Here is a 14,338-nt window from a genome sequence, read left to right as displayed (position 1 = left end):
AAAAGAGTAGAATTGAACATATAAGAGTACATCACACAATAAAAGAATAAGTATCTCTTCCTGAAAATTTTGGTTATGTGTACATAGATATACAAGAAGCTATAGTTCTCTTTATAGTAATAAAATATTTTTCTTTGATTTTTATTTTTTAATGTCTCATGTATATTCAAAGTTGTGCCACTTCCTATGCAAATAAATGCCCTACTCCTAATTTCTGAAGATACTTTAAGAATGACTTGAGAGATTTTTGCACATCCAGATGCCAAGCTGCAGTGCACCTAGGATGCCACGTGGAAGCCAGAGCCGCACATCCCGCGTGGCCATTCAGGCCAGCCGGGTATCTCACATGAGAACGGCACTCAGGGCCAGGCGTGGATGCTCACTCCTGTAATCCCAGCACTTTGGGAGGCCAAGATGGGTGGATCACCTGACGTCAGGAGTTTGAGACCAGCCTGGCCAAGACGGTGAAAGCCCGTCTCTACTAAAAATACAAAAATTAGCTGGACGTGATGGCACGTGCCTGTAATCCCAGCTACTGAGGAGGCTGAGGCAGGAGAATCACTTGAATTCAGGAGGCAGAGGTTGCAGTGAGCCGAAATCTCACCACTCCACTGCACTTCAGCCTGGGTGACTGAGTGAGACTTGATCTCAAAAAAAAAAAAAAAAAGAACTAAAGAACTACAGCCAGGCCAGCACCAGCAGCTCAGCTGCCAGCAGCAGCATCCCCCTTTGCAGCTGGCCCTCCTGCTGCTGGGCCCAGGCAGCCAGGTCTGATAGCCCGGATAGCAACCACTGGAGCTGGCGTGGGGTACACACTGGGTCATACCATCATTGGGGGCTTCAGTGAAGGAAGTAATGCTGAGCCTGCAAGTCCTGACATCACCTACCAGGAGCCCCAGGGAACCCAGATGCCACAGCAGCAGCAGCCTTGCTTCTATGAGATAAAACCGTTTTTGGAGTGTGCCCGGAACCGGGTGACATAAAGCTCCGAGAGGGTTTCAGTGAGGTGCTGAAACAGTGCAGACCTGCAAATGAACTGGCCCAATCGAGAAGTTCAAATTGGAGAAATGGAAAATCAGCTCTCATAACCAAGTTAATTTAGTATAAAAATGGCCGGGCGCGGTGGCTCACGCCTGTGATCCCAGCACTTTGGGAGGCCGAGGCAGGCGGATCACGAGGTCAGGAGATCGAGACCATCCTGGCTAACATGGTGAGACCCTGTCTCTACTGAAAACAAAAAATTAGCTGGGCGTGGTGTCACGTGCCTGTAGTCCCAGCTACTCGGGAGGCTGAGGCAGGAGAATGGCATGAACCCGGGGTGGAGCTTGCAGTGAGCCGAGATCGCGCTACTGCACTCCAGCCTGGGCGACAGAGCCAGACTCTGTCCCAAAAAAAAAAAAAAAAAATTAGTATAAAAATATAATTGATAGTGAAGAGATAAAGAGTAACCATCAGTTAAACCTCTCGGGTGTCATTCATAGCTTTCTTCCTTCAGAATTAAAATGGAAGAGGCTGTTCTTACTATGTAGAATTTCATTAAGATGGTGAGGAATTCAGGGCTGGGCCAATGTTTGTGTGGCCTCCTTAAACTAGCTGTTATGATTTTATTCTGTTAAACTAGCAGTTATTATTTTATTTGTGAGTTACTTAGAATAAAGTCATCGTCTTCCAAAAATAAGAATGACTTGAGTTCCAAGCCTTATGCTAATAGTAACTGATTTCTTTTATCCTGATTCTAAGGTTTTCTCTAATGATACTCTTGTGTGTTTTCATTACAGGTCTCATTCACTGGCCTTTATTGTAAAACTCTTCCTGGCTGAGCGTGGTGGCTCTTGCCTGTATTCCCAACACTTTCGGAGGCCATGGTGGGAGAATTGCTTGAGGTCGGGGGTTTGAGACTAGCCTGAGCAACATAGGGAAATCGCATCTCTACAAAAATAAAAAGAATTAGCCATGTGTAGTGGCATGCACCTGTGGTCCCAGCTACTTGGGAGGCTGAGGTGGGAGGGTCACTTGGGCCTGGAGGTGGAGGCTGCAATGAGCTATGATTGTGCTACTGCACTCCAGCCTGGGTGACAGAGTGAGACCTTCTTTCTCAAACAAAACAAAACAAAAACAAAACCTCCTGTCAGCCAAGCTTGCTATCTTAGGGACCAGGAGTTAATTAATCTGACAGTTCTAAAAAACACAAACTACCCCTGATAGCGACTAGTAAACACTGAACAGACTTTTGCACTCACGTTTGAAAGATTATATTGCAGGAACTTACCAGTTCCTCTTCATCTTATTGTCAGATCATTATCCTACTGCCTGGTGACATAAAACCTTTCAAATTGAAGGGGGTATGGATGGTATATACATGCTAATGCCCTTAGGAATGCTTTCAGATGCAAGTAACAGAAAAGTAACAAATACATTTAAATAGCTAACAAGCTATCCAGAGGTGGGCTGTTCCAGTTCCATTTAGGGAACAGTAGCTCAAAATGACATCAAGGATTCAGGCTCTTTTTATATTTTTACTCTGCCATCTTTAGTACATTGGCTTATTATCCAGTCATCTTGTCACTTCTTGGTTACAGAAAGATCAATGTAGCTCCAAGCAAGTTATCCTTACTTAGTTACTTCTAAGACAAGAAGAAAGCTTTGGGGTCCAAAGGACTTTTCATAAATCTCTATATTTCTAACCAGGAAGAAAATCTTTCAATGCTGTTTCTTGGTTAGTGGAGGGGAAAAAAAAAAAAAAAAAGAAAATATTTCTGAGATACCTCCCACCCCCTGCCAACACATTTTACCTTACATCTTTTCAGCCAGAAATTGGCCCCCCTGCCAAATGTTAGAACAAACAATAGCAAGGGGGAACTGAATGACCGTGACTGGCTAAGATCTATGAGATTCATTCCCTGGAGTTCACCACCTGCCTTGAGATTTAGAGATCCTAACAAAATCAGGATTCTGTGGTTTGCAAGGAGAAAGTGGTTATTGGATGAGCAAGGAACAGTTCCTTTCGTAATACCTTCCCCCTCTCATTCTGCTAGCAAAATTGGACTGCCTCATCAGAGCAGGCAGAATGATTTTTGTCATGTTGTAATGTCAGCTCATTGGAAAGGCTCTCAGGAAAATAGGTCACCAGTGCAATTTCTCTGCACTAGGTAATAGGAAAAAATAAAGAGAAAAAACTGAGGTAGCAGGGACAAGTGACTTGATACTTTTAAACCTTTGCTTCAGCGGGAGAGGCTTTAACTAAAGGCTTTTTATGCTAAATGCCTACTAGAGTGAGAATAATGATGTACCAACCTCTAAACATTCAGGTTTATGAGTCAATTAGAACAAATAGCTAAGGACATTTCAGATTTTGCTTGAATTTCCTGCACATGCATATTCCACAAAATCTTAAAAACAATTCCAAATGGCCCTATTATGTGACCACGTATGCATCCATGTTTAAACAGATATGAAGTAATGACTAAATTCCTTACTTGGTTGACATTCGTCTGAATATGTCTTTCCAATAGATCACTACTTTATTCAGAATTAAATACTGTAAATTCAAAACTACTCACTTGCATAGTGTAAAGTTTGCTTAGATGCTTTTATCGAGACTAGCTCTTTGTCTTTTAATGGATCAAAGCTATTTTACTCAAACTGAATACCAGCTGCAAACAATGGCTCATGCCTGTAATCCCAACACTTTTGGAGGCCAAGGCAGGAGGACTGCTTGAGGCAGGAGCACCTGAGCCACATGGTAAGTCCCTGTCTCTACAGAATAAAAATAAATAAATAAATATCTGAATACCAGTTTGATCAGTGTTTTGCTAAAATGTTTTAATTATTAGATACATGTTCTAACCTAAATATAACCTTTTAACAGGTATTCCTGCATTGCCAAGAACTCAGAGAAGTTACTCTACGGAGTACTATTAGCATAACTCATTTAATGTTTGAACTTGCCTTGGACTGAGATGTTCATGCTGGCAGATACTGTGTAGTGATAACAGCCAATAGATACAGATCACTTACTTGAGGAGGCATTGTACCAGGCATTTTCCAGACATGTGCTCATTTAATTCTTACAAGTCTGGGAAATAGGCATTACTTTCAGCATTGTTATGTATGAGGTTAAGTTTTTAGAAAGATTATGTAAATATTCTGTGGTCATTTTTATCATAAATTTAAAAATACTGTATTTTTAATTGTCAAATATTTTGAAGCCATCATTATAAAGCTGTTAGATTGAACCAGGTGTTTTAAATTTGCTGAAGTCCATGGAGATTACAGTTATAATTTATTTAGTTTGTTTAGACTATTAAAGTTCTTTGATTACAAACAAGAGAAAAAGATTCAAGATAACATAAGTAAACTGAAACATATTGGAAGGGCTTCGAGTAGCTTACAGAATCAAAGGTGAACAACTGGATCATGGGAAGAATAAGAAATAGAGTAATTTCCAGCATCCAGATGGCAGGCATGAGGGGGCCCATTTCTTCAGGAACATGCCACAGGGATGATCAGCTCCAATCTCTTCCTGATTGCCTGGCTCACAACTGGAATTTGTGAGGTTGAATCTGATTAGCCTCGTTTGGGCCACATGACACTGTTTTTCAGGGGAGGACACGAATCTTGATTATTGGCACAAAATAGGAAAGGGGTAATTCCCCAAGGAAAAAGAAAGGTGCTGCTTCCAGAAAAGAGTGGGTGCTGGGACTGGCAAAAATACCAGATGTCCATTATAGTATGTGACAGAATTGTGATTCAAACCTCAAACCACTGGCTGGGTGTGGTGGCTCATGTCTGTAATCCCAGCACTTTGGGAGGCCAAGGTAGGTAGATCGCTTGAATTCAGGAGTTCAAGACCAGCTGGGGCAACATGGTGAAACCCTGTCTCTATTAAAAATAAAATAAAATAAAACTTCAAACCATTCCAAAATTCTTTTCTCTCAATAATGTTCTTATTTTTAAAATCATTCATAAGTAAAATAATCCCAATGGAGCAAAGTGAGATAAATATACAATAATTATCATATACAGCTTGGCAGTGCTATATGCAAATTCAGTGATACCAGTGCTCACAGAAAGGTCTTGGGGAATTCAGTGGCAGATCCTGCTGATGGTTTTGTCATCTTCTCTGCTGGTCTCCATTATGCCACGACCCATTTGGGAAACCATTGGCAGCCAGACTGGCGCAATCAACCAAATCTGGGATCAATGAGCTGTCTCATTTCTCAGCCCAATTGCAGAAGTGTGTACTTCCTATTTTTAGTGGGCTGACTCCAGAAAATTAACATTATTGCTACTATTAATATCATCCAGAAGTTTCCTTAGTGGTTCACTGTTTCAGTATTAGCCCTTGGAAACAAAATACCACCTTATATTTTAAAATTTCCAAGTTCGTTTTTGAAGACAAGACTTATTTTTGCACGGAATTCCCATAGTTTCTATGAATGTCTGAAGAGACAACTTAGGCTATAAAATTTTGTTTTCAGCCGGGCACAGTGGCTCACCCCTGTAATCCCAGCACTTTGGGAGGCCGAAGTGGGTGGATCACAAGGTCAAGAGATTGAGACCATCCTGGCCAATACACCGTATTGACATCCCGTCTCTACTAAAAATACAAAAATTAGCTGGGCGTGGTGATGCACGCCTGTAGTTCCAGCTACTCAGGAGGCTGAGGCAGGAGAATCGCTTGAACCCGGGAGACGGAGGTTGCAGTGAGCTGAGATCGCGCCACTGCACTACTCCAGCCTGGCGACAGAGTGAGACTCCGTCTCAAAAAAATTTTTTTTGCTTTTTAAGCTAAAGACATGTTTCAATTTGTAAAGTAGCCACCTGAAAAGCCCTATAATATTTGAAAATTCTCACCATTCAATATCTTTGTTCTTTGGAGCTGTAAGGTATATTATTTTGAAATGCCTGAAGACTTCATTTAGAAGCATGAAATCAGGCTACTTATTTTCTTAAAATATTGTGTATGCTTTGGTCCAACTTGGTCCTGGTGAATAAAATCACACAACTAAGTTCTAGCAAAAAAGAAAGAAAGGAAGGAAGGGGAAAAATAATCTAAAAATTATTCTTCTCTACCATCCATTGAACCTGTTAAGACACAGGGTGGGGTATATGTCTACACACGCAGTCTTAATTGATGGACAAGATAATTACTGCTAGAAATAAATGAAGAAAATGAAGAGACAAAGGGGTAAAAAGAGCCATGGCATTGCTCCAATGAAGCAGACTCAAGTAGTGCCGTATTGAAGCATTTAATTGTCCAGTTGCTAGTTTTACAGGTGCCTCTGAAGGCTCAGTTAGACTTAACGAACTGAAGGGCTAAGAATATTGCCGTAGATCTAGATTACAGGGGTTTGAATCTGAGTTCTACTGTTTAATAGCTATTGACCAAAATCAAATTATACCATGGTACCTCTGTGGACCTTAGTTTTCTCATATGTAAAATGGGGATAATAAAGCCATCTACTACATAGGATTGTGTGTGTGTGTGTGTGTGTGAGAGAGAGAGAGAGAGAGAGTGAGAGACAGTGAGAGAGAGAGAAAAAATACTTCTAGGGTACTTGGAATGGTACCTGGATGTTATATTATTATATCTATAGGTAGGATATTGTGGAACCATGAAAACTGTGTCATAGAAACAGTTATCTACTGGCATGTGGAAAGATTTATTATAAAATCGCATATAGAGCATGAATCTAATTTTATTTGTTATATATATTCATTAAAAAAAGTATAAACCATGTAATATTAACAGTGGTTATCTCTGAGTGGTAGGGTTATCTTGAGTGATAGTATTATGAGTGATATTTACTTTATTCATTGTGCTCCTTCATAGTTTCCAAATGTGGACAAATGAACCTAATTGATTTTATAACCAGGAAAAAAACTATACATATAACAAGCATTTTAAAAAATGGTTCTCTCTAAGTAAAAAAAAAATTGAAATCAAGTGGAAAAATGCTGTCCCATTTTGATGGATCGCGATCAAAGAAAAACCAGCCTCATTGCAGAGGAGCAAAAAAACTCTGAGGCTCAATCCAGGGTATTTGAAGACAAAAGAGAACAATATGGGATTCAGATTAAAATGTGTATGATCTTAACAGCAAAACAAAAATTGTGTGACCTTACATAAGCAAATCAATATCCATGACCGTCAGCTCCTCATTTCTAAGTGCAGGCTAGTTGTTGGCTGAATTGAATGGGCAATATATGAAGTATAGAAAGAGTTAAGCACACACAAAGCATGTAGTAATAATACCTCTATCTTACAGCAGTCCATTTTGTATCTTCATTACTCACAAAATAAAAAATATAAGAAAATTATATATAGCTTCCTGCCATAAGCTGGAAATTAAGTAAGCTCATAAATGTAATAAATTAACTAAACAATCTTTATTATATTTATTAGTATTTGAGCCCAAAGTTCAAGAATGGGCTCCATTTTTTTAAAGAAACTATCTCTAGCTGGTCTTTATTTATTTTTATTTTTTATTATACTTTAAATTCTAGGGTGCATGTATACAATGTGCAGGTTTGTTACATATGTATACATGCGCCATGTTGGTTTGCTGTACCCATTAACTCGTCATTTACATTGGATATTTCTCCTAATGCTCTCCCTCCCCCCGCCCTCCACCCCCTGACAGGCCCTGGGGTGTGATGTTCCCCTTCCTGTGTCCAAGTGTTCTCATTGTTCAATTCCCACCTATGAGTGAGAAAATGCAGTGCTTGGTTTTCTGTTCCTGTGTTAGTTTGCTGAGAATGATGGTTTCTAGCTTCATCCATGTCCCTGCAAAGGACATGAACTCATCGTTTTTTATGGCTGCATAGTATTCCATGGTGTATATGTGCCACATTTTCTTAATCCAGTCTATCATTGATGGATATTTGAGTTGGTGCCAAGTGTTTGCTATTGTGAATAGTGCCACAATAAACATATGTGTGCAAGTGTCTTTATAGTAGCATGATTTATAATCCTTTGGGTATATACCCAGTAATGGGATGGCTGGGTCAAATGGTATTTCTAGTTCTAGATCCTTGAGGAATTGCCACACTGTCTTCCACAATGGTTGAACTAATTTACACTCCCACCAACAGTGTAGAAGTGTTCCTATTTCTCCACATCCTCTCCAGCATCTGTTGTTTCCTGACTTTTTAATGATCACCATTCTAACTGGTGTGAGATGGTATCTCATTGTGGTTTTGATTTGCATTTCTCTGATATCTAGCTGGACTTTATTATAACTACTATTTCTGTGTTTTATTTTTTAAAATGAATGAAGAGAAAACCAACCCTCAATTTATTAAGAAAAACTAAAGTAACAGCAATTATATGATTTACTGTGGGCCTTTGTGCCACCCACATTACTTTCAGGATTCACACCTATTTAGTCTCATGGTTAAATGATGTCTAAATAAATGGAAAGAACAAAAAGAGAAAGAAAAAAACCCCTCTATTTGCTGCCTGGTTCCTAATGTCATTACTCGCAAAAGCTGTTCTTCTCAAACCTCAATGTTCATGTTAATTCCCGGGGCACCTGACTCTGCAGGTCTGGAGTGGGGTCTGTGACTCTGCATTTCTAACAAGCTCCTGGGTGAGGCTGAGGCTACTGGTCCATGGACCACTCTTTGAGTAGCAAGCTCTAAAGGATTTTAGGAATATCGGCGTATCTTGTCTAAATGCTCCTATATTGCAGGTGACATAAATTGAGAAAACAAAATTTCTCATGATTTTTGTCCCTTTCCCATCCTCTTAATATTGTTTCTAATCCTTCTAAGCTTTTGCTCATTTTTTTCCTGCTGACTTGTTCTCTAAAGTCCACCTCCCTCTAGTAAATTGCTATTTATCCTTTAAGGTTAATCTCAAAAGGTATGTCCTCTGGTACAAGACCTACCAGGTGTATGTATGGCTGTAGCCAGCTCCCTAGCAAATCCCTGGAAGCTGAAGAGGTAGTTGTTGCTCCCACTGGCTCTTTTCCCATCTTTATTTGACTCACTTGCTCAGCCTCCATCAAAGGGTCACAAGGACCTCCTTGGGTTGGACAGGCTGCCTTTTGGGGCACATTCCTCCCAATCAGGCATTTACCTAGACTCTGCAATTCTTTAGGATATTGTAGTCTGCCCAGCCAAGAGGTATCGGTAGTTTTTTGTTTTGTTTTTCTTTATTAGACAGGGTCTTTCTTTGTTGCCCAGGATGGAATGCAGTGGCACAATCCTAGCTCACTGCAGCCATGAACTCCTGAGCTCAAGGGATTCTCTTCACTCAGCCTTCCAGTTAGCTAAGACTACAAGTGTATGCCACCATACCTGGCTTTTTTTTTCTTTTTCTCCTTCCTTCCTTCTTTCTTTCTTTCCTTCTTTCTTTCTTTCTTTCTTTCTTCCTTTCTTTCTTCCTTCCTTCCTTTCTTTCTTTCCTCTTTTTTTTTTTTTTTTTTGCCTAGGCTGGTCTTGAACTCCTGCCCTCAAGCAATCCTGGCACTTCAGCATCCCAAAGTGCTGGGATTACAGACCTGAGCCACCTTACCCAGACTTTCTGTTCTTTTGTTGTTGTTGTTGTTAACCCTCTTATGTTTGCATAGTTTTTTGAATGCCTTGAGGGAAAGATACTTGAAAAAATACAAGGTGTTATACAAACATCCACATAGCACAGTAACTTAATAAGAGCTGTTAAAACAGAAAAAAAAAATCTGTGCCACTGAACCTCCTTTCTATCTGGCAAGGGCAAACTCAAAAGCACAGATGGGTCCGGAAAGTAACATGAGGGAAGGTGGTCAGTTGAATAGTGTTCTGGTGAGTCTGAGTCCATGACCCATCTAAAATGGGTGGCATTCAGCCACCCTCCCATGGGGCAATGCTGCCCAGGACTGCCAAATCTCCCAGGTGCCAAAAATCAGATTTTAATATGCAAATTTTCACTTCAACAAATCCAACTTTTGGTTGCTGTTTAAACACTATGAGAGCCAAACCCAAACAAATCTATGGGCCAGAGGTAGGTAGTTGGAGGAAGACAGAGACAGGCACATGATATTTTGCATTTGGTTAAAGTGACTCTGCTTTTGAATTAATTTTTACTTCTAGCCTATTGAAATCAATCAGAACTGACTGAGTATACAGTTTACCAGTGCCTCACCTAGTCTGTGCTTGGCAACAGCTTCATCCTTAAGATGAAGATGAGATGTGGGCAATAACAGCCTAGTCTTATTCTAGATAATCTTAGTCTCCATACACATAAACTTACAAGCATAGCCCAAAACACTCAGAAGCATCTGGAAAGCGCAGTTCCTATGTCTGCATCACCTGTTGGAGTATTGTTTTTCCTGGCCTTTTTTTCAGAAAATAGCTTCGATGTAACATAGAGATTCAAGAGGACAAGTGAATCTATCTGCTTCTGACCAAAGTCTCTTTGGGCAGTGCAGTGTCTGATTTTGATTCTGATAATGCAGCAATTTCTCAAGTATGGCAGAGCATGTAAAAGGCTCTAGATATTTAAGCTTGAAATGCCGAAAAGAAATATATGAAACTAGCCCAGGTTGAATAGTATATGGGAAGAGAAAATTAGTGGGCACACCAGCAATATATTACTTTTTTAGAGACAGGTCTTTCCGTGTTGCTCAGGTTGGATGCAGTGGCTATTCAAAGGCAAAATCACAGGAAGAAGATCTTTTTCCTCAAGTCAGGTCAGGTAAAGCCACTCTCAGTAGAAACACTGCAGTCCCAAAAAAGGCACTGATGTCAGAGACTAAATAGAGTCCTTGGAGGGATAATGACACTCCTGACCTAAGCCTTCATTGGCTATTGTGGAAGCCATCAATATTACTGCTGATTTTATTTTATTATTTTATTTTATTTTTGAGACAGAGTCTAGCTCTGTTGCCCAGGCTGGAGTTCAGCAGCACTAACTTGGCTCACTGTAACATCTGCCTCCCAGGTTCAAGCAATCCTCACACATCAGCCTCCTGAGTAGCTGGGATTACAGGTGTGCACGACCATGCCCAGCTAATTTTCTGCATTTTTATAGAGATGGGGTTTCACTATGTTGGTTAGACTGGTCTCAAATTCCTGTCCTCAAATCATCCGCCTGCCTCGGCCTCCCAAAGTGCTGGGTTTACAGGTGTGAGCCACTGCACACACACGGTCTACTGCTGATTTTAGAAAGCAAACATTCACAGTAGAACTGTTCCATTATGACATAGCTGATTGATACTTACAGGTATCTACTCTAAGACCAAACAATTGTCTGTGTGTGTTTGTATTACTGGTTTTAAGCTATATTTTTCAAACTGCAGGTCACCACCTATTAGTGGGTCATAAATCAATTTTGTGAATTACAGCCATCACTTGAAAAAAAAACATAGAGTTTCTTTTTTTAAGTGTCAGAGCACATTACACACACATAGTAAGAAAAAATATTTTTAGTGAAACTTTTATTCAGATACACACACACATATATTCTGGATCACAATGAGAAACACATATTCCTTACTATGGGTCATGGCGAAAGACATTTGAAAAACCCTGGATCATAAGGTAAATTGATATTCCTGTTCCTACTAAAAGCCAGTTGTAAAGGGGAGTTTCCAGGTGGTTTTTTTATCAAGAGCTAATCTATGCATTCTTTCAATCTGATCTACCCCAGTGTTTATGTTTGTTAGGATCAGTGTTATATTTTTGAAGATGGACACTTGGCAACATTTACTCAGAAAAATACACATATATTTAGTACATAATAACTGTATTTAGTGAAAGACAACTCCCAAATTAAAAAAAAAAAAGAAAGCAAAAACAAAAATACAACAAACAAAAGAAAATCAACTGGAAGAATAAATCCAACAAAGGAGATGAACCAGTGGCTTAAAAGAATCTATCACCAAATTTTACTTTCTCTATGTCAGTAACCCAGACAACTGGCATAAATTCAAAGGCCTGACCTGCCATTGCTCCACCTGAGCAATGGTTTCTAAGTAATATCCTGATGACAGTCAATTCGGTTTTGAAAAAAAACAAAACAAATGCATATTCTGTTAAATAATCTTGTCCATCCACCCCAACCATTCCTTATCTAAATGACTCTTTAAAACACACACTCATACACATTCATACACACACATATACACACACACACAGAGCCTACAGGTATACATATATGATTAGGTGAAGCAAAGGGAAACTTGATACAGCCAATCCTCTCTGGGATCCAATTTATTTATCAGCCCACCAAGGTCATAATAGTTATCAAAGATTCTGTTTGTTTGGTAATTAGAATAAATACTATGTAGTTAATTAACAAAGCTACCATTAGAAGACATTTCTCACTGCTTTTCATGTTTATTGCATCATGACAGAGTAAGAACATGGTGATGGTACTGTTTCAAGAGTCCAGTTTGCTAAGTCATACCTGAGATGAGCCTGATATTTATTTTTCTAATGTGGCGTACCCACAGGCAATACAGTGTAGAGCTTAGGGCTGTAAGGGACCCACAGGTCATACAGCTCGAACTTTTCATCTTTCTGATGAGAAAAGTATGTGGTAAAGTGGGCTGGGCGCGGTGGCTCACACCTGCAATCCCAGCACTTTGGGAGGCTGAGGCGGGCAGATCAAGAGGTCAGGAGTTCAAGGGCAGCCTGGCCAACATGGTGAAGCCCCATCTCTACTAAAGATACAAAAACTTAGCCAGGCGTGGTGGTGGGCGCCCGTAATTTCAGCTACTTGGGAGGCTGAGGCAGGAGAATCACTTGAACCCAGGAGGCGGAGGTTGCGGTGAGCTGAAATAGCACCACTGCACTCCAGCCTGGGGGACAGGGCAAGACTCTGTCTCAAAGAAAAAAAAAAATTACATGGTAAAGTGACCCACTGCATCCATCAGTCGTGCATTTGCTGTTGCTCTGTAATAACACCCATGTTTGTGTGAGCCTGAACCCCTGTGTTCCAGAGAGTCTGCAATTCTACTTTTTGGAGAGAGAGAATGGGCAAAATCTAAGCAGCTGGGACTGCCTTTCACCAGACCCGCTGTGTCCAGCCTGGGGAACTGAGCAGCCATCTTGCTGCTTCATGCAGCACATGCTCTGTTGTACAAGCAAAACCGAACGCAGCGAGGCAGGTGAACCACATAGATGGTCTTCTGATACACTTCACTTTCTACATTAATCCAAGGACAGTCTGAATCTCCACTCCTGCATCTTAAAGATAAGCTATATAAGTACTGTGTGTGCCTAAATAGGCACATGCATGCTTTTATACATGAAACATTTATGATGTACTGTGCACACGCTATGCACCAGGCACAGTGCCAGACCATTCAGAGACAACAATAGCAGTGAAAAACAGTAGATTGTTGTAAGTGACACCCTTAAGGTACACACATACCATAGTAACTTAAGGGTGTTAGTACAGTATAAAATAGTATAAAATACTGTTTCATGATTTTAGTATTTTAGCATTTAGGATTTTAGTATAAAAATTTATAAAATACATAATATAAACAGTATAAATATAGAATATAATCATACATAGATAAAATTAAATTATATTTATTGTATCTATGTACGTAGGTCTTGAAGTAGGATTCAAAGACTTCAGATTCACACCGCAATTATTGCCAGCCACCTGAATTTTCACCAGCTTGTCCCATATTTTCCAGTCACACACAAAAAAAAAAAAAAAAAAATGTCACTAGAAGCAACTTGGAAGAATTTAGAAATCTAAACCGGGCTTTGTGCCCCAGTTTTACTGTCTACTAGCTGAGTGACCTTGGGTACATCCCTCAATCTCCCTGATCAGCAATTGCTCTTCTCTTAAGCAAGCAGCAGATGGTATCTACCTTATATGCTTGTCAAGAGGACTAAGAGGATGCTTGAGTGCAGAATGGCAGCATAGCTAAAAAGCAGGTTACTTCATCTCTCTGTGCTTCACTGCCTTTCTTGTAAAATTAGGGTAATAGTAGAATCCGTGAATCCATGTCATCCAATTGCTGTGCAAATTAAATGAGATAATGACACCTCTAATACCAAATAAATTGTAGTCATTACACGAAAGTGTTATGTTAACTATAAAATGCTAGATAAAAGTGAAATACTACTATTAAAGTTGAGCTCAGTCAAAAGAAGAATAGGAACAAAAATCATTCCAAGGTGCTACATATCCATGTGGTGCCTCAAATCTCAAGTTTTCAGGCTCAGCACTATTTTGGAGGTTTAAATACAGTAGCTGGTTTTGCTCCGGTTGTAATGTCATACAGCTCCCTGCTGAAGGTATCTTCCTTTTTGTAGCCTCTCCCCTCATCTTCTCTATTTCTTTCTAAATCACTTCTCAAAGCATAATTCTTTAAGCCTCAGTGTAACT

At 39.9% G+C, this 14,338-nt stretch overlaps 1 protein-coding gene across 1 annotated transcript; it reads left to right on the top strand.

The window, feature by feature from the left end:
• Positions 1–283: 283 nt before the first annotated feature.
• On the top strand, positions 284–983 carry LOC116476042 (coiled-coil-helix-coiled-coil-helix domain-containing protein 2-like). The gene is made up of 2 exons (XM_032165853.1): positions 284–371; positions 685–983. The coding sequence occupies exons 1-2, from the start codon at positions 284–286 to the stop codon at positions 981–983; spliced, it is 387 nt and encodes a 128-aa protein (XP_032021744.1).
• The last annotated feature ends 13,355 nt before the right edge of the window (positions 984–14,338 follow it).

This window comes from Hylobates moloch, unplaced genomic scaffold (assembly GCF_009828535.3).
Source record: "Hylobates moloch isolate HMO894 unplaced genomic scaffold, HMol_V3 SCAFFOLD_2, whole genome shotgun sequence".
Taxonomy (NCBI): domain Eukaryota; kingdom Metazoa; phylum Chordata; class Mammalia; order Primates; family Hylobatidae; genus Hylobates; species Hylobates moloch.
The sequence above is the reverse complement of the archived record's forward strand: the minus strand, read 5'-3'. Positions and strand labels throughout refer to the sequence as shown.